The sequence below is a fragment of the Carex rostrata genome, chromosome 25 (assembly GCF_964058835.1).
Source record: "Carex rostrata chromosome 25, lpCarRost1.2, whole genome shotgun sequence".
Classification (NCBI taxonomy): domain Eukaryota; kingdom Viridiplantae; phylum Streptophyta; class Magnoliopsida; order Poales; family Cyperaceae; genus Carex; species Carex rostrata.
Genome location: NC_135942.1, coordinates 3,381,715 through 3,409,648, shown reverse-complemented (window position 1 = coordinate 3,409,648; position 27,934 = coordinate 3,381,715). Strand labels below are relative to the sequence as shown.

The 27,934-nt window shown below is 31.8% G+C and overlaps 2 protein-coding genes across 3 annotated transcripts; one reads left to right on the top strand and one right to left on the bottom strand.

Moving 5' to 3' along the window:
* The first annotated feature begins 17,701 nt into the window (after positions 1–17,701).
* On the top strand, positions 17,702–22,188 carry LOC144543634 (Rhodanese/Cell cycle control phosphatase superfamily protein). 2 transcript variants are annotated; one of them, XM_078291967.1, is made up of 9 exons: positions 17,702–18,064; positions 18,294–18,347; positions 18,487–18,636; positions 19,810–19,984; positions 20,256–20,347; positions 20,525–20,631; positions 20,996–21,274; positions 21,628–21,803; positions 21,985–22,188. In XM_078291967.1, the coding sequence occupies exons 1-8, from the start codon at positions 17,771–17,773 to the stop codon at positions 21,779–21,781; spliced, it is 1,305 nt and encodes a 434-aa protein (XP_078148093.1). In that variant the 5' UTR covers positions 17,702–17,770; the 3' UTR covers positions 21,782–21,803; positions 21,985–22,188. The 2 variants fall into 2 exon arrangements, with proteins under 2 accessions (XP_078148093.1, XP_078148094.1); XM_078291968.1 differs by lacking the exon at positions 18,294–18,347 and having other exon boundaries at positions 17,740–18,064.
* A 3,038-nt stretch (positions 22,189–25,226) lies between these two features.
* LOC144576349 (uncharacterized) lies at positions 25,227–27,737 on the bottom strand. Its single transcript, XM_078326712.1, has 5 exons — positions 27,636–27,737; positions 27,106–27,278; positions 26,902–27,002; positions 26,059–26,308; positions 25,227–25,702 (listed from the first exon to the last, which is right to left on the bottom strand). The coding sequence occupies exons 2-5, from the start codon at positions 27,201–27,203 to the stop codon at positions 25,489–25,491; spliced, it is 663 nt and encodes a 220-aa protein (XP_078182838.1). The 5' UTR covers positions 27,204–27,278; positions 27,636–27,737; the 3' UTR covers positions 25,227–25,488.
* Positions 27,738–27,934: the final 197 nt, after the last annotated feature.

The window sequence follows — 27,934 nt, the reverse complement described above, 5'->3', positions numbered from 1 at the left end:
GACTCTTCCAAAAGTACTTTGAAATTCACAAAGATACATGCATTTTATAGGTAAATATTCCAATATTTTCTATCTATTAAAGTTTGAAACCAGACGAAAGTATCATTCCGGGATCCTAAACTTTCTTTAAAGGGCATTTTTGCAAAATTTTACTTTTTAGACTATAAAGAAAAAAGAGGAGTACTTTTGAGGGTGTATGTGAAAAAGTCATTGGCAAAGTGCCAACTGCCATGGTCACATGGGTGGGTTTTTGAGTCTCCCAACTAAACATTCTCTGGATTCGGATTTTTCCTTCAAGGGGATATTCAAATATAATACCAGCCAAAAGATTTGACATGGGACCATACCATGCATGCAATCCTCTGTTGGGAAATTCTCTTTTTCAGGTAAAAATGTATAATTATTAGTATAGAGTTCAGTGTTATAGAAAATGGTTGTTTAGTCTGATTAATTGATAAATTAGCCGGTGGTGATTACCAAATTGTTATGAACAGACTTGTTAGAAGACTGATTGTGGATATAACTGACCAATTTGTCTGATTAATCGTTCATTTTTTTGTTGAACAATCTGATTAATCGTCCGTTTTTTGTTTGTACGGCCGATTAGTCGGTCCCTTTTTTTGCATTTATTTGTTATGTACATTGTACTTTATCTTGTCTTATTTGGATCTTTTCTAAATGACAATTTCATAAAACTTGATTATTTAACAAAAAAATTAAGTTAAAATAAATTTAATCGATAAGTTTGATAAGTTAAATTAATTATTTTTAATAAGAGTATATGCACATAACTTTAATAAAAACGTAAAATTAATCAATAGTATATCAATTAATTGCTTGACGGTGCTACATCAGTCTGGCGAGCGCATACCGTTATTTACAGCACTGATATAGTTATACATGATTCTATTTTATTTTATTTTTACAAATTTTAAATTTTAAGTTATGTACAACACTGGATTTTTTTTTTTTTTTTGAGCCTATAGACAAGGTATTTTTTTGAGGCATAATTATTAGTTAGTTTCAGTAATTTTTATAAGTTGTAGCATGTTTTCACTGCATAAAATTCGAAAATTTATTATGACCGAATTATTGATTCAGTCCCATAGATACTGTGAAGTTCACAAATCTTCTTCTCCCTTCCACCTGGAGCCTCCAATCTCCATTGGGGAGGTTTGGTCCCACAATATGAAGATCAGTGGAGTTCGGTCCCATTGTCATGCAATCGGTGGGATTGACTTAATAATTCGATTCTATCTATTTATCGAAGAAAAAAACAATTAATTTGTTTTCAATTTCTAAATATAAAAAGTTAAAAAAATTGAATGCTTTCATTTCCGCGGCGCAATACCTTGCATCATGGCAATATACATGTAAAAGAAGGGATGACGATGATCAGTAGCACATTGAAAATCTAAATGTTTAAATTATAAATAATTATTGGTGAAAGATTGGCATGGGCCACAATTGTCACTGGTCAAGAAAGATTAAGAAACCAAAAATAGATTAGATTATTAATTTATTGTAATGTTTGCATGCGCAGCAATATTGCACGAGTTAAAATTAGGATTGAGTTGAGGATATCATTCTTATCTTATCCATGGAAATTTCTAGAAAATAATATGCTAATGGTGCCACCCACCTAGACTAACATACATCAATTTTAATGATAACTATAAATTAATGAATTATTGTTCCTCTCTCTAAAAAAAAATACAAACATATATATATATATGAGATGGGCCACGATGAGCCATGGAGTAAAATGAGTTGGTGTTCCATGGCACTATATTTTTATTTTGAAAATTCAAACAACTGATCCGAACCGCTCAACATGATCTCCATATTGAAATGTGCTTGGAGACCAAATTTTACATTTTTTTTAATTTTGTAACTATTTATTAAGCAATTTTAAAAATCGCTGATTCGATGGTCCAGAAATTTTTACTATTTTTGACCGTTCACAGCAAAACAATAATTTTTAAAATTACTTAATAAATAGTAAAAAAATTCCAAAAAATATAAAATTTGGTCTCCAAGCACATTTCAATATGGAGATCACATCTAATGGTTCAGATCGGTCGTTTGGACTTTCAAAATGAAAATACGGCGTGAAGTACAAACGCTTTTTACTCCATGGCTCACCGTAGCTCATCTCATATATAAATATATATTTATGTTACTATACAAGTTACGAGATTTTACTATACAAGTTACAGGATTTCGTTGACCCAGTAATATATTAAAAGAAAAAATCTAGCAATTATGGTGTGTACAAATTATGATAGGAATATGCTAAATTTTAAGAATTTGGTCGTTTAATATTAATGCTTGGATGATCGTTATTTCACAATTACTTTGCCATGTCATTGTTATATATTCTACAGAAAATATTTATTATTCATTACATATATTTTTGTCATAAAGTGCTTTTTACATAAATATATATGTGAGTTGTTTGTGTTTTAAACAAAAGAATATTTGAGAATTGGAAATAGCTTTCCATTCTTATATAAATAGTAATTTGAGAATTTGTTTTAACAAAATATAGAAGTAAATCATGCATTACTATTTGCTAGGTCCGGGGCAAAAAATATTTTAGTTGGACCATAAATTTAAATATTTCATAAAAAATGCATAATGCTGAAGGTTAATGTGGGGTTTGATGATTTTTTTTCCGATATCAAAATCTAAGAATTAAACCGAGTATGGAACATAGACTTAGTCTTGTGAATTATCAATAAAATACGCAAAAATATGGACATACGATCGGACTTAAACATTATATATTGTACTGACAAACTTAATTTTTTAGAACTAAATTTTGGTCTAGTGGTAAACTCAATGTCTTTTGTATGACATGTCACATGTTAGAAATTCTAATAAAATATTTCTTATGTGCGGATATAAAATGGTTGTGTGGTTTGATCTTTAAATAATAAAAAAATGCTACCAACTTATGTAATTTTACAACAAAACAAAGAATGAATTATATATTTTTTTTGTTTTTTGAAATTAAAAGGTAGAGGTCTAGTCTTTCAACTTTCATTTAGTTATCCATAAATGATCTCCATTCGGATTACAAATTCACGACCTTTCACACAAAAAGTGTTATCTTTTGCTAGATCAAAGATTGATTCTCGAACCATATTTTTTTGTAATGAATATTATGTATACATCTATACATAAACAAAATGAATTATTGAATATTTACTGTTCTAGTAATAGAAAATAATTGGGCAATGGTACTTTTTTTTGACAAAGAAAAAAGGGTCTAGCTCTTGTTTCATTAATCATTTTGAAGTTACAAAAGATTTGTAACTAAATAAGAAAAGCATAAAGCAAATGAAAAAAAACTAAAGAAAACAGAATAAAATAAAAAATAAATTTAATAAACCAAAATTTAAGTACGCACAATAACTAAAATAAGCTAATTCAGTCTGGTTGAGCTCCTGTTAATGAACTATGTTGGTTGTAGGAATCTTATTCGGCTGATTCCACATAAGATCCTGTTAACAAAAGATTAACAAAAGATGTAATGCGTATCCTCTGCATTAACTCTAATTTTGAGTCAAGATCTGGACGGTCCGATTTAAATCGGCACCAATATTAAAGGTTCCGGGCATTATAGGTGTCGAGTGGATTGGCTCAAATTCTGACGCTATGCTTCAAAAATTATCTAAAACAGTACGATAATGCAGAAAATCCGGATTCCAAAAGATGCCAGTTGCCGGAATTCACATGCTCTGAGATATCTCATATTTTGCGTGACTTTTTGGAAAATCTTAACCGTTGTAATACGTTCTGCGCGAATCTCAAAGCTCAATAATAGTGGCCCCCTACGTCACGCAAAAAATGAGATATCTGAGAGGATACGCACTCAGTTGCCGACTTGCCGGGCTCTGCCAAAGTTTATTTATTTATTTTATAAACATCAAAGATAGTAATGACTAATGACATCATTCATACGATGGACTAAAATTTATGAATTGGATGCTGTGATCTCTCCGTTTCTTTTGTACTGGACAAAACTTAAGAATATGCTTGAAACGGAAATTAAATTACGAAATGCTTTCTCCATTTTCTGTTCCAATGGAGAAGAGAGAAATCCAGCAAGTGTTTAAATTTTGATTAAATTAACTGATCTAAGAAAGAAAATAACAAAGTATAGTGGAAGCCATGTTGGTCCAACGAAATTCAATGCTTAGCGCTTGCTGAGGAATCTAATTTATGGAGATTGGAACCTTTAAATGATTGGCCCGGGTGAATTGCCTTACCAAAATGACACGTGTCACAATTTTCATAGATCAAGGATTTTGGAACTTGGGAGTCAAGGTAGGGGTGTAAACGGATCGGATATTATCGGATTTTATTCGGATCCATATTTGTATCCGAAAAATTATAAAGAATAAGGATGTGGTAAGGCTTTTAACTGTCTGTTTATACTTTTAAACCACAACAAATGTGCTATATGTTCTTAAATTGATTTATTAAATTGCATATTGCACTAATAATTTATTAAATTCCATATAGATATATTCTTCGATGAACAATATAACTCTATGACATAATTAGTGACTAATATTTTAATAATATAATGAGGAGGGATCAAGTTACAACAAGTTACCGCAACCATTTTTTACATTTTCAAAGTCCAAATCGTCGATCCAAACCGTTCAACATGATCTCCACAATAAAATGTGCTTCCATATCAAATTTTACATTTTTTTTAATTTTTTTACTATTTATTAAGATGGGTACAAAATTCAATGGTCTGAATTTGACTAGTTTTTGTACCCATCTTAATAAATAGTAAAAAAATTCCAAAAAAATATAAAATTTGGTCTCCAAGCACATTTTATTGTGGAGATCACATCTAATGGTTTGGATCGATGATTTAGACTTTGAAAATGTAGAAAATAGTTGTGGTAACTTGATCCCTCCTCTAATATAATAGATGTTTTGTAACCAACAAGCTAATTATAAAAAAAAAATCCGTATCCGTCCGATATCCGATCCATATCTATAACATTTAATATCCAATTCGTATCAGTATCCGTATTCAAGACTATATATATCCGTATTCGTATCTGAAAAATTATAATGAATACCGATACGGTAAGACCACTATCCGATTCGTGATACGACCGTTTACACCTCTGAGTCAAGGTATGTGCTCAGCTTTTGATGCTAAATTTTAAAAATAATTTAGCGAGATAACTGTATCGGTTATTTCGGGTTAATTTTTTTATAATATGTATATTATGAATCAATTTTTATTATAAATTTAAATTTTTATTTTTAAAATTCAAATAAAACAGTTCATCTGAACCCTTAAATATGATATGCTTATTTCAAAATATAATAAAATTTTTATAAAATATATAAAATTTGATATGGAAGTACATTTTTATACGAATATCATATTTAACAATTCAAATTGACTGTTTGAATTTTAAAACTAAAAATATAAATTCATAACACTAGTCGATTCATAATGTGCATATTACCGCATCCTCACTTTTATATTATTGTTTCTAATATGTGTCCGTATGATTGTTGGCAAAAAAATTGATTTATTGAAAAATGAAGAAAAATAGCTCATTTTTGTTCACATTTTTACCACCGCCATTTTGCTGAAAAACGTGAAAAATATGGATCCTAAAAAATAATTATCCTATTTTCTTCAAATTTTTTTTTTTTTTTTTGTACATCAAATGGACCCATATGCATGTGCAACCCCCACCAATTATAGCCGCAATCAAATTTACGTCGGAATATAATCCTAATTATTGAGAATGAATGATGTTATTTCAAAATAATTTGAAAATAATAACTGTACTTCAGGAATGCCTTCCAACCTATAACAAACTCAGTTATAAAATTGGAGTTGGAGAGTTATCTGACGTGTGGGTCCCTGAAGAACTCACTGTTATAAAAGATGAGGCATTGGACTAGAATTTTTTTTATAAATTATAATTAAATTTTTTTTTTATGAAATCAACATGATTATTTTTTTTTACAAAAACCATAAGAACTGAAATGTTATTTCGTTTTCAATTTTTTTTTTTTTTGATCGAAATGATAATTCGGTCTCAGGTATTTTCATTAATGTATCTTTTTCTCGAAATATGTGAAAATAGTTGGGACTGAAATGACAATTTGGTCCCCCCAAAAAAAGGATCGAAACGGTATCTCAGTTCTTATGATTTTTTTTTTTTAAAAAAACAAAACAATTTTGATAAAATTTATTTTCTTATTTATGGTTTCTAAAAAAAAATTCGTTGGACCATGCATGGTTCGGACTTCGGAGTCTGTCTATTATACACGTGACAGTATTAATTGGGAATTTTTTTCAAAAAAAATATTGATTGAGAATGGGTTGCTTTGAGATTCACACTTTAAGAATTTAAACGGTTCAGATTTATCAAAAAATATTCAAATTTTGAGATATCCTAGAGGATGTGAATTCTCCTTCTTTTTTTTTTTTTTAACATTTTAGAGAAGTAACATATATACACTGTCCAATTTAATCGTACTTGCTATTTTATATTCTCTTCTTCTTCTTTTTTCCAAATTTCAAGTTTCAAAACTTTGATCCATTGTTTGTAAAAAAAAAAAAAATAGAAAAAAGAACAAAACTTGTAGTATATAAAATGTTTGCTTCGCTGTATCAAAAGAGTTTAGAAGCTTTAAGGTAGGCCATTAAATTTTGGCCAATAATAATACCACTAGGCACTAAACCCCCAACCGTCACTAAACAACAACGGTAAGATAACCAAGTTTAATTTATCTTCTCTATGATGCTATCTAATGGAAAAGCATCGGTTCCTAATGAATCCAAACAAAGGGATTAAATTAAATTAATGAAGTGAAGGTAGTTGGTGACAGTTTTAAGGTGGAATCAAACCTATAATTAGGGTTCTATATATATGCCTACTAACTAACCTTCATTATTATGTACCAAAATAAAAGTTAGCACAAAAGTTTCATCATCAGTGTCGATTCTCTTATCACGGCAGTTGTTATGAAGGATATAATAATAAATTCTAAATAATATTCGCATTATGTCTGAATTATATTTTATCATTGTCTGACCGTTTGACTGTATACTAAATAAATTCGAAAATTTATAAATTATGTCAATACATCACTAGTAAAGTAAATTAATTTCAATGATTTTTTGATAAGTTTTGAAAGCAGTAGCACCACGTGTCACTAAATTTCCAAAAAAAAATATTTATACCCTTTCAAAAAAAAAAAAAAAAGCACGCTCTAGATTTGAGGGATTTTCACATTTATTCGGGCCGCAAAGCCAATCTGCGGCTCATTTATGGAGGGCCGTGGATTGACTTAGAGATCCCTCAAAACATAAATATATTCCATATGACAGTGTATTTTTTGTGCTTTTGAAGGACCTCTAAGCCAATCTGCGGTCCTCCAGAAATGAATCACAGGTTGACTTTGCAGCGTGGATAAATGTGAAAATCCCTCAAATTCAGTGTGTTTTGATTTTTTTTTTGTTCTATAAATAAACATTTCGGACTAAATTGCATAGCACCATAGTCCAACTCCAAAATATATTTTTTAAAATTATAATACAACGAACTATTTTAAATTGCATCTGAATTATAAATTACAGATCTCATTAAATTATTATCAAATGTCAAATTTGTCAGTGTACTCAAAAGAGTTAACTTGTATATCCGTCAAAAATTTATTCAAAATTTACATCATCAAGACTTAAAAAATTTGATATGACCCACTATTTAGTTGGCAAAGAAATCCTTGATTGAGCACACAGCTTCGTTTAGATACAAGCAGCAATCAGTCCCAATATACTAAATTACAACGAACTACTTTAAATTACATCTGAATTATAAATTACATATCTCATTAAATTATTATCAAATGTCAAATTAGTCAATGTACTCAAAAGAGTTAACTTGTATATCCGTCAAAAATTTATTCAAATTTCCAGCATACGACCCACTATTTAGCACACAGCTTCGTTTAGATACAAGGAGCAATCAGCCCCAAGTCCACTGAATCTGATTACTTTTTCCCCAACATCCAATTATTTTTTGGAAATTGATTTCTGCACTTTTGACCTGCAGTTAATTTGCGGTCTATTACTTGGTTGTCGTGCATTTGCAATGCTTTGTCATCTTAACAGTAAACTTACACTTCAATCAAGGTCTATGCACAAACCATTTTCTTACCCAACATTTGTCCAAATTCAAGTTGTTCATTATACTGGACCATGTCCGTTGCAGTACAAATGGCACTAGGTGATTGGTAACTTGACGACACGGTACGATATGGTACGCGTACCAGTCATATGGTATGACCTGTGTACTATATTCAATTATTCATTCATATGCCATGATTATTTTTTGGGAAAAAAAAAAAGCACAGCACTGCATGTGACTGAATGTAACAAAAATAATATAAATTTATGTCATAATTTATTTCAAATAACAATTTAAATTTCGGATAATAAATATATTTGTGTATGCTTGAATCTTTTTTAACAGTACTGTTTCTTTTCTTTTTTTAAATTGTTTACGATAATTTCGAATTTTTTTTCCTTAAACAGACTTAAAATTTAAATAAATAATAGTTAAATGCGATCAAACAAATTATATGTAACAAAAAAAATACTAATATGATCAATGTAACCGACAGGGGCGGACCTAGTGTATACCGGGGGGGACTGCCCTCTCCTAGATTTTGAGTTTTAGTGGTGATTTATCAGTACTGATCGACTTTACCTCCCCTAAATCTATCAGTACTGATCGACTTTACCTCCCCTAAAATTTTTTTTGTTCCCCTCTGGATATTTGATTTGTAATTCGAGTTAAATTTAGTATTAAAATCAAAATAATTTTTTTGAATTATGATTGGTAATTAGAATTATAAGTTAAAACATTAGAAATTACAAGTCAGAGTATAAAAAAATATAATTCAAAATATATATTTTTTTTTATCAAATACTCAATTAGTTAATAGATTTAAATTTGATTCAATATTTTTTTGACTCTCTCTAACGAAAATCCTGAAGATAACTAACTACATCATATTTAGTCATGACATAACTTAGTTACAACATGACTAAGTCACATCACGCTGCGTGATCCATATTTCACGTGTGAAATATAACAGAGACATTAAACTTTGATTATATAATTTAGCGGTCTGAATTGTATGGCCTGAACAAATCATCTCGTGAGGTGTCACGCACGAGATGCATGGACACTGAATCACCAGGTACCAGTACTAATTTGTGGCAGGAGATGCGTACCGGTGATGACTGACTACCAGTCTACCACTACCAGTACTAGTATTCTATCTCCTTATCTATCTCAACATGTACCAGAATACTTGACACGTCAGATATGTCTCTGAAAGATTCCCAGGCAATTTAGCGTGCTAGCAATATAGCATTGTCCATGTCATTGACTATATACAACTTTAAAAGACTGTGTACTATTTTTTGTTAGGAATTGCATGAAAATAATGATGAATTATGTGCATATATGTACCAAGAATTAGAATTTCTTTAGAAGTACAATAATTACTGTTTAAAGCTGTAGATTGAACAACCTGTTGGGTACCTGTGTGTCTGTACTTTAATTAAATTTATCTACTAAATTATCATTTATTACATCAGCATTTTATATGTGATGTTATAAAGTGGTTTCAAAGTAAACATTTAATCTACATTCTACAGTGTTCTTAGAGTGAGGCTATGGTAATATGCATATTACACACTACACAGCAGTCTGCGCTATGGACTCGTATCTTTATTTCTAAAGTCTAAAGAGACGTTCAACATGATATTCACATAAAGATATAGTTGCTGATCAAATTTTATATTTTTTTAATAATATTTTTACTAATTTTTTAGATAGGTAGAAATTCACTTGATTTGAAAATTTTGTACCAATAAAAAATAATGATTTTCTATCTATTTAGACAAATAGTAAAAATATTCTAAAAATATAAAGTTTGGTATGTAAGTATATTTTTATATAAAAATTATATTTAATAATTCGAATCGACTATTTAAATTTTGAAAATAGAATTAGGAATCCACAACACGGTTTATATGCATATTACCATAGCCTCACTTTTATTATTATTCTAACTTACAATACATGTAAACTAATTTGAAACAGTACTGAATTACTGTATAGTAATGTTAAACTCCTATCTAAACTTATTAAATATCAATACGTAACATCCAAATTTCATTTTAGAGCAGAGTAAGAACTATTAGAATTATGCTTAGAATGGTTAAACATGTGTATAAATTTGTTAAACTAACAAGCCGCATTGAAATTTAATCTGAAAAATTGTTGGGCTAATTTATAGCATCGTTAGAGCATCTACATCCCTGAAACTCTTTGAGTTTCTAATATGATGTGGCAGTTTCTAAACCAGTTTCAGGGATGCAGATGAGTTTCTTATTTAGCAACTTTGCTCCAAAGTTTCTTAATAAGAAACCGTTTATAAACTCTGACGTGGCCAAATAATTCGCTGAAATTCTTTTCTCTTGTAATTTATTTGCTGATGTGGCAATTAAGAAACTCTAATTTTGAGTTTCAGGGATGTGAGGGTTTATAAACTTTCAGAGATAAAGTTTCTAAAAATTAGTTAACAGTTATTTAGAAACTCCAAGAGTTTCAGGGATGTAGATGCTCTTAAACTAACTATAACATTGATAGTTTAACCATAAAATACGATACGGATCTTAAAATATTTGCAAGACAAAGCGGACATTTGGATACAAATTCAATTCAATTGAAATTAGTTTTCAAAAATCACAAATAAAAAATGATGCAGGAGAGTATCTCCATTCTGTAAATGCACGTAGATGTCATGATCCGCCAACGGTTATAATTGAAAGATGAAATTTCAGATTTAATATCAGCTCTCCAATCAAATAATTTGTCTTATTTTAATTAAATGCATCTTTTTTACGTGTAGAAGTCTAAATTTAGTTAGAAACATACTCACCGCACATGCTGCCACACGATATGTTACAATTAAAATTGAATAGAGAACAAAATTAGAGAGAAAATTAATTTATTAATTTCCTTATTTCTCCTCTCCGACTATCTCCCATTCCTTATTTTTTTATTTAAGAATCATGTTGATGATCAATTTATACATTTGATATCGTATTAAATTATTTGATATCGTATTAAATTATTTGATATCTCTAAATTTAATACATACTCAATTTAAGCTATAGTGAATCTTTTTTACAATTTTACTTCTTCAATTTTGATAAGATAAAATATTCTTTTTTATTAGTATGTTCAGGTTCATTCTTCGTTTCAGTTGTTAATTATATCAAAAACATATATTGAGGAGGGATTTTAGCAATATTAACTATAATTAGTGCCACTAAATAGAGCAACTAATTTATTAATACGAATTCACTTTTACTAAATACTTTTTTGTCCTTTTGGCTTTTGCCTATGGGATGTATATATTTCTACAAGCTATTTGTTTTTTGTTTTTTTTAATCAAATTTCTTTACTAACATCAAAGTTTGAAATTCAATTTGTAAATCAAACTCTTGATCTTTTTTATTTTATAATATGTTACCGCGCACATGTAGGATACTAGTAATTTCTTAAGCACTAAGGCATTTAATGTAGTTGAGATATTTGACAGTGCAGACATTCTTTTCTATCTCTCTATCCTTCCCTTTTTTTTCCTCCTTTTTTTTGTTCTTTTTTTCTTTTTGGTTTGAGGTGGGGTGGGAAGAAAGGTTGTCATTGGTAGATACATGCAGCTAGCTGTAAATACATGCAGCTGTAAGGGTTACGTACTATTGGCATGGATGGAGCTAAGCAAATTTTTAATGAAGGATATATATCATATTTGATCATGACATCACAGTACAGTGATCACAAAAAGTGAATACAGTTCTAATTAAGGAGGTCACAGTAACATTAATTTCTTAAATATATGGGGTTCAAATGGATTTTTTTCTTAAGAAAATAATTATATCTGTTTGAATGAAAATCCATATTCCGTATTTATAAATAAACTATTATATTTGTATATCTATCGGTATATAAATAATATAGGAGGATTAATGGATTATAGATACGAATAGTTTATAGTTCTTAATTTGAAAAGAATGTAGATATTCACATTACCATATCTGCATATCAAAATTTTGAATTTTAATTCGTGCTTTCATTTTTGTTACAATACTCACATATATTATATATTTGTTATTTATGATAAATATCAAATACTCTTTGTTATTTTAAAATGCTTATATCTTGTTATATTTGAATATATATTAAAATATCCACTATCTATTTGTTTAACTAATATTGAGTTTGGCTAGCATAACATCAGTGTCATTTCAATCAATATAACACCAACTCTAAAACCTATCGAATCGACTTCAAACAGTGAATCCAAACCGCTCAAACTGATCTACTTTATTAGTTGTGCGTTTACATGTAAAATTTATAACCTTTTGAATTTATTTGGTATCAAGTCAAGCGGTCAAATGTGTGATTTTTAAGTTAATTTGAATATATTCATTTTTCAACATTTTTACCGCTTGATTTGATACTAAAATAACTCGAAAATATAAAAAATTTGTATGTAAATGCATCAGTCATAAAGTAAATTGGTTTAAATAATTTGAATTAGTCGTTTGAAGTCTATTCAATTAATTTTGAAGTTAGTGTCACGTGACACCAATATCGTAGTAGCCGGACTCACTAATATTTGTCAATTATTAGTTTATTTGTAAGTGCAGAGTTAATTTCAAATTTGTGTCATCCAATTAATATTTAACATATATATATATATATATCTGCATCTACATCTAACTCACCATATTATAAACAAACATCTAATTCTAAATTCATTTTATTTACACCACTAACCAATACCCATAGAATAAAATACTATATAATTCTCTGCAATGTCTGTTACCCAAATCCAAGCAAAACCACCTCTCCTCGGAAATGTTATACCCTATCTATATCTATACCATACATAAATGCATGTCATATAAAATTAGAGAGAGAAGAAAAAAAAAAAAGCACCGAAAGAGAAAGGGATCTGGGGTTGGCCATGCTATCGCACCTAAGCTGGTGGGCCAAATCAGTTGTCTTTTGGGTACACTAGTGTCCAAATGGAGCCAAGATGGGCTTTGTTTCCCACGTGGATCTGACTCATCCTTTGTACCCAATGAAAGCAACCTATTCCCTAACCCTACATTCCTTTTTATTCCTAGAAATTAATATAAATTAATATAAAGTATTAGAACGAGTAGTGTAGGTTTTAAATGCCATAGAAAATTTGAACGAGCCAGTACTAGCATGTATAATTATTAAATTTAGACTGTTCTTTTATCTAAATAGGTATCTAATTTTAATTGCTTGGTTGGAAGTTAATCTCAGCTTATTGGATCAAGCGCAGTACCGTCGAAAACAAACTCATAGACAAATCTATAAAAAATATCCTGCTTCATTTTTTAGAGTCAACATTTTAATTCTATTCTATTAAATTCATCATATTTTGCTTGATTTATCAACACATGATCCAAACAATTCAAACATTGGAGCCGAAAAAAAGCTTGGATCGATTGTTTGAAGTCAAATTTTTTTCACAGTTATGTCTATGCATCAAAATTTTGAGACAATTATTCTTATACTTTAGATTAGTTTATATTGATTTCTATAAACAAAAACTGTGGTAACCCTAACTCTTAGCTTTCTCTCTGTGCGCGCCAACTAACAAACAAATAATTTATTTTAATATTTAATGTCATGCAACCAATCAATAAATGGCAACAGAATGAGCATATATAAAGATACCATTTCATGTTTCATAGGTTATCTATCTATATTATATAAATTATGTTTCATATGTTTCGTGTGGACGTGTGTGATTAATGCTGTTTTTTTCTGGAGAATGTATGACATGGTGACATAGGCTACACATGCAACTAGTTAATCGTATAATTAATGGAGAATTAACAAATGGATTTAACTAAATCTAGATTGATTCGTGATTCGTCTTCAAAATTAACTTATTTCCTGAAATTTTAGAATTTCAAGTTTTATTTTGATTGTTTCAATAATGTTTACCTTGTTCTTTCATAAAAAAAATAGATTTTTCTTTTCTTTTTTTCTTACCAAAGAACCGAATTAAATTCGAAACACCAAGTTGCTCCTTCTGTCTTGTCAGTGTGTGTGTGTGTGGGTTGGGGGGGGGGGGGGGGGGGGGGGGGGAGAGGGTAGCTTTGTGAAGGATATGGAGACTAATTATAGGTTCTAAGAATTACTAGAGAAAGCTTGTTAAATGATCATTATTTTTTTGAAATTATTTATTACGAGACTGTGTTTACGAGCAACTTTTTATTTTTAAAAATTAAAAAATAAAGGTCGGAAAAATAATGATTAGATCACACAAATAATTCGGTTCCACCAATAGCCATACAATGTGGAAAATTAATGGGGCTGAACAAATAGTTTGATCTCATATACTTCTTCCCGTTAGAAACTTAGGTGGAAGAGATAAAACGAAGGAGAAGAAAAGGCCCGCAGATTTCTTGACATTCGACTTGCTTAAAAAAAATCCTGATTCTCGGCTACAGATCTCACTATGACTGGATCAATGGTTTAATCCTAAATTTGTTTCTTTTTTTTGTGGCAAAGACATGTTACAATTTACAAAAACTATTATAACCCAATCATTAATTTAGTCCCTGTAGATACCTTAATAGGACTAAATTACTGGTTTGGTCACATCTATGTGATCCAAAGAAATTAATTCATCTTGTTTTAATAATTTTTTTTTTAATTTCTAAAAATAAAAAAAATGGTTTATGAGTGAGAGTGACAGAAGTTTGCAACCTTGTAGCGTTGGCAACTACTAGATTCTTCTCTGGAACACTGGAACTAGGAGGCTACAACCGTGTATTGAAATTCGAAAAAGAGGTGTGGAAAGTCATACCAAACCTATGAAGGATAAGAATTTTCTTTTTTGCTGCAAAGTATGGCTGTAGCCTGTAGGTGAATCTATAGGTGCTTATCTAAAAAAAAAGTTAGTTTGTGTGAATTTTAATGCGTTCCAACGGTTTAGAGCCTTGAAGTTTGAACGGACGGTTGTGCCTTGTGCGATAAAAATTACAAATCGTAAGAAGAGAAGCTGCAGAGAAATATAAAAGCAAAAGAACTAAATTAACATAGAAATAAGGTGAGTTGAATCCTGAAAGGGAAAGAAATCGAAATTAGATGCATGTCAAGAAGCCATGAAAGTCTAGAGAATCTGGAGAGAATTCAATACAATTTTAGTGATCCTTTGAGTTCTCTTACGATGAATATAGGTCCATATAATGATACGACAAATCATGCATGACTTCTTGCAATGAAACACAAAGATGTATTAATTAAGATAATGTCATCAATATTCGGATTCATTTGTGTTAATAGCTTAATTAAGATTTATTTGCATGCACATATAATTATTGGTTGTTCACACAATTTGTCTATTGATTGTCATGAATATGTTGTGTATACAAAAAAATATTGTTTCCATATATTGGTACGTTCAAATTTAAAACATGTATCTTTATCGTGTTGTCAAATTTAATCGAAAATCTTTCCAATTTGATCACTAAAATAATGTCATCCATATTCAGATTCATTTGTGTTAATAGCTCAATTAAGACTTAATTATCGAGCGATTGCATGATTCTAACTAAAACATGCAAAAGTGGTGTCTTTGAGACCCAATTACATGATACATTGATACCGAAAAACCATTATATTAATGCAAGTTTTACATAACTTTGAAAAGCATCTATAGTCCATTCTTGTATTCTCCATTCAATCATATAACTGTCCTTTCACCTCTATATGCTAAACACAATTCTCTATCTATTAATTGAAAATATATAATTGTAATATTTTTATTTATCATTTTTATATATATTTATATAGTTCATAACAATTATATATATACTGGATTAACAGATAAATTATATGCAGTAACAAATAAGTGGATCAACAATTACATGCACATAATAGAGAATTAGAGACAATGGACTATATATAGTTAAAATATAAAATGTGTTTTCAACTTATATGAAAATGATTGTTCCATATTGTTAAAGAAATAACAAATAAAATCACCACTCTCACTAATTTTAAGCGCTTTAGTTCTTATATGTACATTACTACAACATGGCATGATGCATGACAAAGGTGTATTTATCTATGCATTCACATCACTGTTAAATGAGAAAAATGGCATGATGCATGAGTCATTCAATCAATAATATAAATGAGAAGAAAACAATAAAATAGGACGAAATAAGATATATAGATGATGTGACATAGCTCAGTTTTCTTTGTTTATTTTCAAAACACTAAAGATATATATAATGATAAATAATACAATTAGGTACACGATAATTCCTGAAAATAATACACAACAATTTATTTAAGAATTACATTACACTTTATATACATCATACATCATACAAATATCTTATAAATAAGGAGGGAAAAAATAATAAAAGTAAGGAAAAAAAAAGATAGATAAATTATGTGATATAATTTAAACACATTAGAGATTCAAACTTCTTTATGTATTATAAATGCTTATAGATTTCTTTGACGACATTTTAGCTGATAGCATTAGACAAACCGGAAGCAAATCTGCTCTTTTTCTTGAAAAAAGGAGGATCCTCCTATTCTCCAATCCGAATTGTTCAAAATCGATCAAACGTTTTCAATTATCTTTTTCTTTTATATCAATATAATATATTAAAACGAATCAAATGTAATTGAAGCCGTTTGATTAATTTTGAACGGTTCAGATTGAAGAATAAAAGAGTCCTTTTCTCAAGAAAAGGAGCAGACTTCATTCCGGACAAACCTGTATTAATTTTTACCTGTCTTTTTATCTTGTCGGGTAAGAAGGGGAGAAGATTATATGGGTCAAATGACGCATGAAAACAAGAAAAGAAAAATAAAGTTTTTGTATGTTTCGTGAAATGAAAGATGATGTGATGCGGATACTGCGTTTTTAGCACTCCATTGACTAAAACTAAAGGTAGCTACTTTATTAACATCCAAAAAATAAATGACACTAGAGGTAGCTGCCACAGTCCACAGAGCAGTGATGCGCACTTCTTCCATTTTTTTTTCATTAGTGACAAAAATATGGTCCCTGTGGTCATAATTCTTTTATTTTATAAATTAACAAATCAATTTAACAGGACCATGATTGATTCGGTTATGTTGAGAAGATGTTGATGGAATCAAACAAATGATTCAGTCTTATTTGAACAAGATAAGGTCATTGCTTTAATTCAATAATAATAATCTAAATTAAACTCGCAAAATATGCACAGCTGCAGCGCAATTGACTACAAATTTGCAGGCAAACAATTCCGGGCCATCATTACCGCCTACTATGTTTTACTTGATCCGCTCTCGATTATTTAGGCCCAATAAAAATACGGCCCATATCTTGGTAATCCATCCGAACTGTTAACCGTCCTATTAATACCAAGTTCCAACGGTTGGGATTAAACTTTATATAAATCCGATCTCGATCGACCGCTTCCGATCTGACAGCATCCAACGGCCGTGAATCGACGCATCCATTTGATCAAGCCTTTGGCCAAAACTACTGAGAATGGGCACTGTTTGCTAGCCTCGGAATTTCTCTCTTTATTATCTCCTCTCAGCTTGAGAGCTTCTCTCTAATGGCGAAATTCACTTCTTTTCGACCCCAAATCCTTCTCTCACCTCGCTTATCCTTTCTTTCTCCTCATAGGAGACCCCAGCGATTCTTTTCTTATTCTTCTCCCAAGCTGAGTCTTAGCCTTGTTTGCTCCTCCCTGCCAAATCCATCGCCTATCGATTTCTCTCATCTTCCTTCGGCTGCTTCTGAGAGGGATGAGACTTTAGAGGACGAGTTTTTGGTGATTAATTTTTACAAGTTTGTGTCTGTAAAAGATCCTCAAGAGGAGGTCACGAAGCAGTTGGATTTTCTCCAGGTTTGGCATTACCTTTTTTAATTTAGTTAATGTGTTTGTGTATTTAGGCACACCAAATGTAACTTCAAATTAAGCTAGTTTGGAGAAAGAACCACACTCAGCTATTTCAAGAAGAAATACACATTACAAGTGTGCAATTAAGCTACTTTGGAATTTAACTTCAAATAAAAGCAGGGTGCTGGCAATTAACGTGGCAAAATTTAATTTTAACATGGTTTTCTCTTGCTAGGGTCGGGACATACATGGTCGCATATACATAAGTGAGCAAGGTATTAATGCACAGGTACAATTCCACTTTCTCCCTTTTTTTAATGTTTAACTAAGGCATATTTAAATCCTTTTCCTCATTATGTTTTAAGCTATACTTTTTAAAACATCATTCAGAATCTAGAGTGTCATAAATTGGTTAAATTTATGTGCAGTACAGTGGTCCAAGAAATGATGCAATTGCCTATGTGGAGTTTTTGAGAAAAGACCCTAGGTTTTCTGATATTCTAGTTCAGACCTCACCGGCATTAAACAGACATGCTTTTCCTCGGTTGAAATTGAGATATAAGCCTTCCCTTGTGCAGGTGTGTCTTATCAGCTGTGCTTTCTTTCTACTTTTTTGAGTTTATTGACTAGTCAACATTTGCAATGATAATTCTAACATATGTTTATAGTTTATACACTCAGTACATGCAAACAATAGGATTTTTTAAAAAAAATAGAATTATGCTAAAATAATTCAACAGAACAAGCACAGGTTTGGCTGGAGTTCGAAATCTAGCCTCCACCGATCCACAGGATCGGTGGAGCAAAAAAAAGGCATACTGTATCGATCCGTAGGATCGGTGCAGCCCATTTTACCTCTGCCACAGCATATTCACACGGAAGCCACCACCAATTAAGCCTCTAGCTGCAAAATATCCCTCCACCGATCCTGTGTTTTGGTGTAGGTTTACCTTTACCTACCGCACAAGATCTTCAATTTCCTGTTTCATTTTACTTGAAGTTCTTGAATAAATTTATTAAGGCGATAAATGTCAGTTTACAGATAGCATGCAAAAATTTCTAATTCTCTTCGACGATCCAAAAATTTTAAAACAATTGGATGGAAAAATGGTTGAGTAAATTGAGAGAATAAAAAAAAAAAAAAACGGAAGAACCGGTTTGGAGAAAGCTCGGGCTTGGACGAAGGAAGAAGAAAGGGAGAGAAAGGAGCAGTCCCTGCACAGGAATTTGAAAACAAAGCTCCACTGATCCCTAGGATCAGTGGAGGCCTAAATGGGATCTTCTGTGGCTGTGTCAATGTGGAGTGTGCGCAAAGGAAAAGTGGGCTACACCGATCCCTAGGATCGGTGTAGAAGACGTTTTTTTTGCTCCACCGATCCACAGGATCGGTGGAGGCTATTTTCCGAAAATCCAAACGAACTGTGCTTGTTCCGTTGAATTCTTTTAACATAATTCTATATTAAAAAAAAAATCCAAACAATACATAGACAAAGTTTTGCTCTTTTCCCCTAGAACCATTGAATTTTGGGATTTTTACGAAAAACCCCAATAATTTTGCTTTGTTGCAGGTAACTTTTATATTATACTGAAACTGTTTATCTTAAGTTAGGGCTATCTGCCTATATCAATATAAAAGAGAAACACAATCTGTTCTTTGTCAGTTTATTAGGTAATTATGTGAATGCAAACTATTGTAAGTGGCAACATATAGATATATGTCCTTGTAAATTTTGTCTAAGTTGGTATTTCAGATGGAGGGAGGCATTTCTAATCTTCCAGTGTTGGACCCTGGCATGCGGGCCACACCATTGTCTCCTTCAGAGTGGAAGCAAAGATTGCAGGAAGCAAGAAATATTAATGCTACATCAAGTGTTGCACAAAGCTCAGGCTCAGAAAGGACAATTCTACTACTGGATGTCAGGAATGGTAAATGTTCTTATTTCTAGGATTACTGTACCAATTGGCATGGTAAATGTTTTTACATTTTAAAGTTTAGAATATACATAGTTTTGAAATTAAAAACCAAAGAAGCATGAAAAATATCCAATTGAACCAACTGTTTTGGATTTTGCTGGATGGACATACTGGCAATGTTTAAGTAGTATTACCTCTAATATATTTTGTCCCTCCAAATCATTAATATATTTCGATCCTTTATATTTTTATGTTCTAATATTGTACTTACTGTTGGGAAAAGGGTATGAATGGGATATTGGACATTTTGAAGGGGCTGAGAGGCCAATTGTGAATAGTTTTAGAAGCACTTCTGTCGGGCTTTCTGATCAGGAGGTAAGGTTAGTTCTATCATGCTGTAGTAGTAGATAAGGATTTTTCTTGTTTATTCTAAAAGTTAAATTCTGAAAAATAAAGAAATAATGTTTTCTTTGCTGTACTTATTTGAAATGTTTGTTAGTTTTATTCTTTTCTTGATTGTTCTCAAATTGTTTTGATATTGTCTTAATGCAGGTCTGTGACTCCCACGATCCATTAACCGGGGTTGACAAAGAAAAAACAGATATACTCATGTACTGCACAGGTGGGATTCGCTGTGATGTGTATTCTACAGTTCTTAGGTATCACCCCACTACAAATATGGATTAAAGTGCAAAGTATCACCATTACCTAAAAATATGTGTATAAATTAAAAATATATTAATTAATAAAAAAATATTATAACAATGTCTGGTCCAATACTTTAGTCTGACTATTATGGTGCCAATTCCCAAAACCTTCAATTGTAAATCATTTCTACACAATTTCACCTTTTTTTCTGCATTAAAAAAAAAAATTCTTAATTGCATGCACTAATATGCATGTAAAGAATAGGTCTTTGCACTAGCCATCTAATCTCAGTTTCTGAGTGGAGAAAATGAGACTTTTCATATTTTATTCTTAACTTTGAATTCCTACATTTGATTTTGACCTTTCTTGCTGCAGGAGAGAAGGCTTCAAAAACTTATATACACTTAGTGGCGGAGTTTCAAATTATTTAAAAACTGAAGGTCCAACTAAATGGGTTGGAAACCTCTTTGTTTTTGACTCTCGTCTCGCTTTACCACCTGTTGGATATCAATCACATAATAAAGTTTCTGAAACTGGGCCACAGCCCAAAACAGAGAGCACTGTTGCCCTTGGGAAGTGCTATATATGTGGGTCCCACTTGCAACATTTCATGCATAGGAATTGTGCCAATCTTGACTGCAACCTGCTCTTTCTGTAAGCCACTAGCTTTGTATTGATATGCATTTTCTTTTGTTCTTATTTAGTATATGACCCTAGTTTTTTAATTCAGGATCATGCATTGAGATGTTATGCATTGTTTCATTTGATAAAAAGGTTGGATATGAGTGGAATAAGAAAGTAATTTGAACAATAAGGTTGGATATGAGGGGAATAAGATGTTGTGAAACTCACTCTTCATGATTTTACTCTTTAACAATAAGTTGGATTCGAACAAAGTACTTTGTAGCCAAGTTTTTTTTATCAAAAATCTTGATGAATCAATTGTAAGAATAATAATCAACTACAAAATAATTTAACTTCCATTTATCTTATATGTGCACTTTAAGGTGTTGTGTTTCATGTTTGAGAGATTTGAGAGGGTGCTGCTCTTTGGATTGCACAGTGGCACCTCGGCTTAGACCTGTCTTGCCTGCCCACCAACGGTATGAGAAATGGCATGTGTACCGAGATGGAAAATTTACAAAGGAAATGTCTGTGTAGCCTGCCTCTCTCCTTTTTTACGGTACAATATTCATATTTTGCTAACCATCTTTCTGATATTTCCAAAAATGTAATTTCACTCTCTATAAAAGTTGGACAAGGAAGATATATGTGCTTTGGACTAGGTACTTTAAAATATTATACATGTCTGTTATGGATTTAGAGGATAATATTTTTTTCTGACTGTTTTTCATGCTTTGCAGGGTAAATATTGATTCCGGGTATGATGTCAAGAGTCTATCTCCTATCCTTAAATTTTTAATTAATTTTGGTAACTGATATCATCCTTTGAAAGATTAGATGGTCTTGGTACCACAGATTTGATGGGTTTATTTGAATTAATTTTGACATGAGCTTGTAACAAACCCAGTGCTAATTACAGTAAAGAAAAATCTTTACTGTATCTCGACCCCCGTCTTCTTTTGTCAAATTCAATTTGTTTTAGTTGAAATCAGATTATTACATTAAAAATTTTAAATACGTAAATGTATGTGCAGTGTTTTATGACTACAATATTTTGCTTTTTGTACCTTTTATCTGTGCTATGTTATCATGTTTATTAATATTTTCATGAGAACCTCTGGAGATTGACGTCAGAGCACAAATGGTGAAAAACTAGTTCAATGTAGAAAACATTTTAGCATTACTATGCACGAGAGCAACCGAATCATTTCTCATTAAAAATGCATAGTAAGAGTATTAGGAACTAGATACACAAGGAAATAATAAAAAAAACAACTATTTAAATTAGGTGGTAGACCAGAAAATTTTCTTTTACCATTTCCTTTAGTGTTCGTTGATCTATTTTATTACATTGAATCTACAATCAACAGCCAGCAATCAAGGTCCTATAACTACTATTTGAGTTTCTTCAACCTGGATGATATTTTTTTTGTTGCCTACAACAATATCTTCAGAAAATCAGTGTGGATAGTAAGCTTATATACAGTGAAAACCAGCAAATAATTACCAAACCACTAGATATCCGTGGAAAAAAAGGGACTTTATAACAATCTTTGAACCAAAAATATCTGAAATGAACTGGAACCTATTAGAAATTGATATAAGTGTTGATCCCAGGAACTGTCTGAATGCAAATCTGCATGCAAATTGATCACGCAAACCTGATGAAATGTGACATCATTACCGTGTTCTCCAAACTGAGCGAAGTATTGGTGGAAATGGTACCAATTTCAGGTACTGGTACTCTCCAAATTTACAGGAAATACTACAGTGATAATATTCTCAGATATGATCTTCGTGAGTGACTCTTATTTGATGGGCAATTTACTTACCATATCAACCCAGCCATGTACCACAGACGTCACTAGAGTTGTGCAGTGTCCGTATCCGATAGGTATCGTGTTTGTATCTGACATATCAACACTCGTGTTCTAATAAAAATTTATTGAATCGAAAATGATGTTTATATCTTGAATTCTTGCCGTGTGTGTTGTGTAATATATCCGTATGGATCTGTGTCCCTGAACTGTTTTTGTGAAAATTTGGGCAGAGATGACAATTCACGCCTATATAAATGCCATTAAAAGTAAATGGGAAACAATATTGACTCAGTAATAGGAGTTATGGTGTGAGCATAAATATCCTATATCAGTCTATCAAAAGCATTGAATGGTTTTAATTCTTCATTTAAGTCCAACAAAATTTATGAATGTTCTAAGTAAAATTTTGAACCTTGCAACTAATTTTTCAACAAATCCAATGCAAATACCAAACAATATTCAAATTACACCAGATTTGATATGTAGATCATCTATGAACTAAACTCATATATATATTTTTTTTATAAAAATAAAATCTAGTCATTAAATTGCCATTTGCTTTTGAACTGCAATCTAAGTAAGAAACAAAACTTGAACTGTTACCTCGAATGAGAAGAGATTTGAGGAGGAGCCTTCAAATTTGAATTACGGAAATTAAAAGTACGCAACATATATTAATGCAAGGATGCTGATAGCAATAGCAATGTAAATTTTATCTACAAGCACATAGAAAGCATTTGAAGAAAACAGCAAAAATACCATAAACACACTCTCCAAGTTTTACGTACTCCCATCCAGGTTGCATACCAGTCGGTACGGCTGATGGTACCACAGTGTACACAGGAGAAGGAACAAAATATTGCTGATATGAAGTGGTACCCGTACCACCGTTATTGCTTGGACCCAAATCATCATATAAAGATGAAATTAAAGGTGGAGCTGATGGTGTTACCAGCCATGGAGGTGATGTATAGTTAGATTTGCAGGAACTGCAGTTACAGTAAGTGCGCTTGCAGGGCCTTTGGTTGTGTGTGGATGCTTGCTTGCTTTTTGTTGGTTTTTTTCTCTTGATCTTGGACCAGCTTTTCAGTTTCTTGAGAGCTCTGATCATGTTGTGTAAGCTGAGAAGCGATTGGTTGATGGGTTATGTTTTCTAAGCATGGTTGATGTTACAGAGTTATCGAGTTACTGGAATTTGAGAGGGACAATGGGGTAGGTAAATCGCAAGAGGTTTCTGGGGCCGCGTATTTATTTGAATGGAAATTTTTTGAGGTACCCAAATCATCCCCTAAATTATCTCTATATTTCAAAATGTTATTTAACACGTGCTGCTGTTTCAATTTGAATTTAATTGTAGTTATAACAATACTACAATAGTCAGGAAGACGAATGGTCAAATATAATTCTGAAAACTGCAGCGGGGAAGGTGCCAATTAGATTTTCTTTTTAAAATAGAATTGGCTTTAAAAAATTTAACGAAACAAACACTATACATGAAAAAGCTATAAAAAAACTCTATCAATCCTAGAATCCCTATAAAATAGAACTATCGGTGGAGGCAAAAAATCATTTTCTCCACCGATTCCTAGGATCAATGGAGCAAAAAACTTCACATTTATCTAAAATCAGTACTATCGGTGGTCCGAAAATGGCTCCACCGATCCTAGGGATCGGGGGAGAAAATGATTTTTTGCTTCCGTTAAAAAGATTAAAACCAGTTTTATTTAAAAAACAAATCCGCCAATTAATACACGAATACTAAATTTTTACTTTGTATAGTTTGCTTATTTCGTACCTCCTAGTTTTGTTCAAAAGGAACCTTTAACAGTATACAAATTTCAATGTGAAATATTGCTTTGAAGTTTGTGTACACCAAGAGTACACCTATCAAATTCTCCTTCAAAATGGTTGAAATGATCTAAACGTTGCATATAACCGTTGGCTTTTGTGGTCCCTTTTATGATTTAAGATGGGCCTTATCAGGCGAGGGAAATTGTCATGTTGCCTTTGAAACTTCTCCAGTTTGCCCAAAGACAGGAGATATCCTGTCCTCTGGGTGCCCCAGTTAGACCATGTGTTAGACTATTTTTCATGGCCAACATATCACCAGTGACCATAGTGGAAACAATATTGCATGTAATGTTGGTAATCAAAGAGAAAAATTACAAAATGGGATCTCAATTTTGTATAATTCTGGAATTTTAACTTTGCTCTTTACAATAGTGACAACATCATCTATACAGCACTTTGATACTTTACTATGAAAATAACACAAATCTGATAAGAAAAGGCCATAATTTCAGCAATCAAAATCAGGCCCCTTTCCCCTTCTCCATTAACATGGAAATTACTAGAGATTTCTCGGCAAATAATAATTTCTATATCTCAAAAGAGTCAAACCCCTAATGTTATCTATAATTAAAATCACCTAAACCTGGTTCTGTTAAAGAGATGGTTCTCTCTCCTATGACCACTGGGACCCTTCACATGCACTGACACCTCTCTTGTTTTTACTCTGACATGGTGGCGGCTTCTACCACCGCTCCGGTACCTCCTCTTGCCACTTGAACTATGCCTTCTCAGGTACAGAGATCTTCTCATGTGATCTTTTCTTCTCTCACGTACCGATCTTCTCCTCCTGTACCAAAAAGTAAAAGTCAGTGAAGAAAAAATCAAAAATCATCAAATAAATGACAGAACTGATAACATTATCAGCAGAAACTTATAAAGAGGTGCATGTATTGTTTTTACAAGCAAGGGAAGAATACTAGTATTGAGGTACTCTTAGTCTGTACCGAGATGTACTGGTTGTTTACCTCTCTGAGTATTTTCTTAGTTTTTTCAGACAGAGTTCTTGTGAGAAATCAATTGCAGATAAAATGCATCAGTACAACTCAAAAAGTATATATAAATATCGGATTGGATGATAAAAGAATGTATCCAGTGTCCCACCGGTACACCAGTCTGCTACCACTGGTACATAAAAGGTTATACCTATAAACTCGAGTGCTTCTGCTTTCTGAAGAAGAATCATCACTATAACTTGAGCTGAACCCTTCTTCCAAGTCAGCAAACCGGTGTCGGTAGACACGCTTCGTGTTTCTCAGTTTGTACCAAAGAAAGCATGATATCTCTTCCATGGCATTAAAATAGGCTTTGCATGTGACACATGACATCTTGAAACAGTTTCTACATACGCATTGCAGTATGCCTACTTGGAACAGGAGATATACGAAAAACATAGCTACAAGAAATAAGAAAAAAGAGTAATATTTAATGCCAAACAAAATTAAAAACTTAAAAAATGATTCGAGCAAGAGAATCCATATAAGTTAACAAAAAGATTTATTACAAATGAACCTTTTACAAAAAACATTATGTACAAAGAGGTGTTGAGCCATTTTTTCCTCGTAACTAGTGACATTAAAACTAAAAATATACCATCTTTTTCCAATTTAATTTACCACTACTTCAAATAACACCCAACATTTCACATATTCCAGCAAACACCCTTATTTGTAGAGAAAACTGATTTAGACTTGATGAAAACCAAATAAGCAGGAAAAGGCATCAATTTGTTTCTTATAATTACTGATGTAAAATAAAAAATAATGGGCTGTTTTTTAATTTACATCTTTCCAACAAGCACTCTTACTCGCAAGGAAGGTTGGTTTAGACTCAACAAAACCCTAATCTATGCCTAAAGCCTCACTAAAATACAAAAGAAAAGAATGCAAAAATGGGATATGCCAGGAGTCCCTAGTCATACAGAACAGTTGCAAGACAAATGAGGAGATAGATTAAACACCAAGATAAAAAAAGAGAAAGGAAACTTACTTATGAAGGAGAGAATACACACCATGAACAATTTGAACAGACTTGAAAGACACAGATGCTCTATGAAGCATGGTATGTCCCATGTACCAGCGCATATACCACTTTATAAAACAAATTAGTAAAAAAAATATATATATAATGTCGGATAAATAAAAATTCTGTAAAATAATAGAAAGTAAAATTATCTAAGAGTAATCGGCTTACTCGCAATTAGCCCCAAAAAGAGCCTTGAAGGGAGCAGTAACTGAGTTTCCGAGAACTTCACCTAAACCACTTGCTGCTCTGCTGACAGCTGCTCCCATTATATATCTGTTAAAATTAAATTTTATGCCACATAAAAATGGGATTGACACCCACAAGTACTCGACCACCTATTCCTGCAAAAAAAATGGTAAATAATATAAATTACAAGTTACTGTCAAAATTGCACAGTTTCACTACTTCACAGATCATTTTGCTTAGTAAATGAGATTATGGGACTGGCGTTATTGTACTGCAAAATAACTCTATCTAAGCCACAACTTAGTTAGTTGTAAAAATATTAATTTGTTTTGACTACTTTATTTTTTTGTTAACTGCGAAACTGATACATGTCTTTGTTTTCTTTAACAACGACTTTGCAAAACCAACAATCGGCTACCCATACATTAGTGAACTGGAGCAGAGAAGAAGAAGAGAAAATCTTTTGGCTAAATTCTCTGTACTAAACGAGAGAACCACGAAAGGGTACTTACCGTCAAGCTTCGATTAGTGAACTGGGGCGCGCTTAGAAGAGAAGACGACTGAGCGAGCGAGAGAGAGAGAGAGAGTCGGGTTATTTCTTGGCAGTATAGTTCGCAACTCTGTATGGAGTTCGGGTCGGGTTCTTTCTACTTTGTACGGAATTGCGGCCGTCGGAACCGGGTCGGGTCGCGTCTCGGGCTCGAATCGATCCACTAAGTAATTCTCATCCGTATGGTTTATATTTCAATCCTATTGGTTTAGAGTAGCGGAATCCCACTCCGGTGGTTAAATTTAAGAATTCGTATGGTCT

Excerpts from the sequence above, each read along its gene's own strand:
- LOC144543634 (XM_078291967.1), top strand. The coding sequence starts at position 17,771 with ATGGCGAAATTCACTTCTTTTCGACCCCAAATCCTTCTCTCACCTCGC. Across the intron at positions 19,985-20,255 it reads ACTACTGGATGTCAGGAATG|GGTATGAATGGGATATTGGA; the intron begins GTAAATGTTCTT and ends TGTTGGGAAAAG. Across the intron at positions 20,632-20,995 it reads GTGTATTCTACAGTTCTTAG|GAGAGAAGGCTTCAAAAACT; the intron begins GTATCACCCCAC and ends TTCTTGCTGCAG.
- LOC144576349 (XM_078326712.1), bottom strand. The coding sequence starts at position 27,203 with ATGGGAGCAGCTGTCAGCAGAGCAGCAAGTGGTTTAGGTGAAGTTCTC. Across the intron at positions 27,003-27,105 it reads CTTTTTGGGGCTAATTGCGA|TGGTATATGCGCTGGTACAT; the intron begins GTAAGCCGATTA and ends TGTTTTATAAAG. Across the intron at positions 25,703-26,058 it reads AGAAGCACTCGAGTTTATAG|GAGGAGAAGATCGGTACGTG; the intron begins GTATAACCTTTT and ends TTTTTGGTACAG.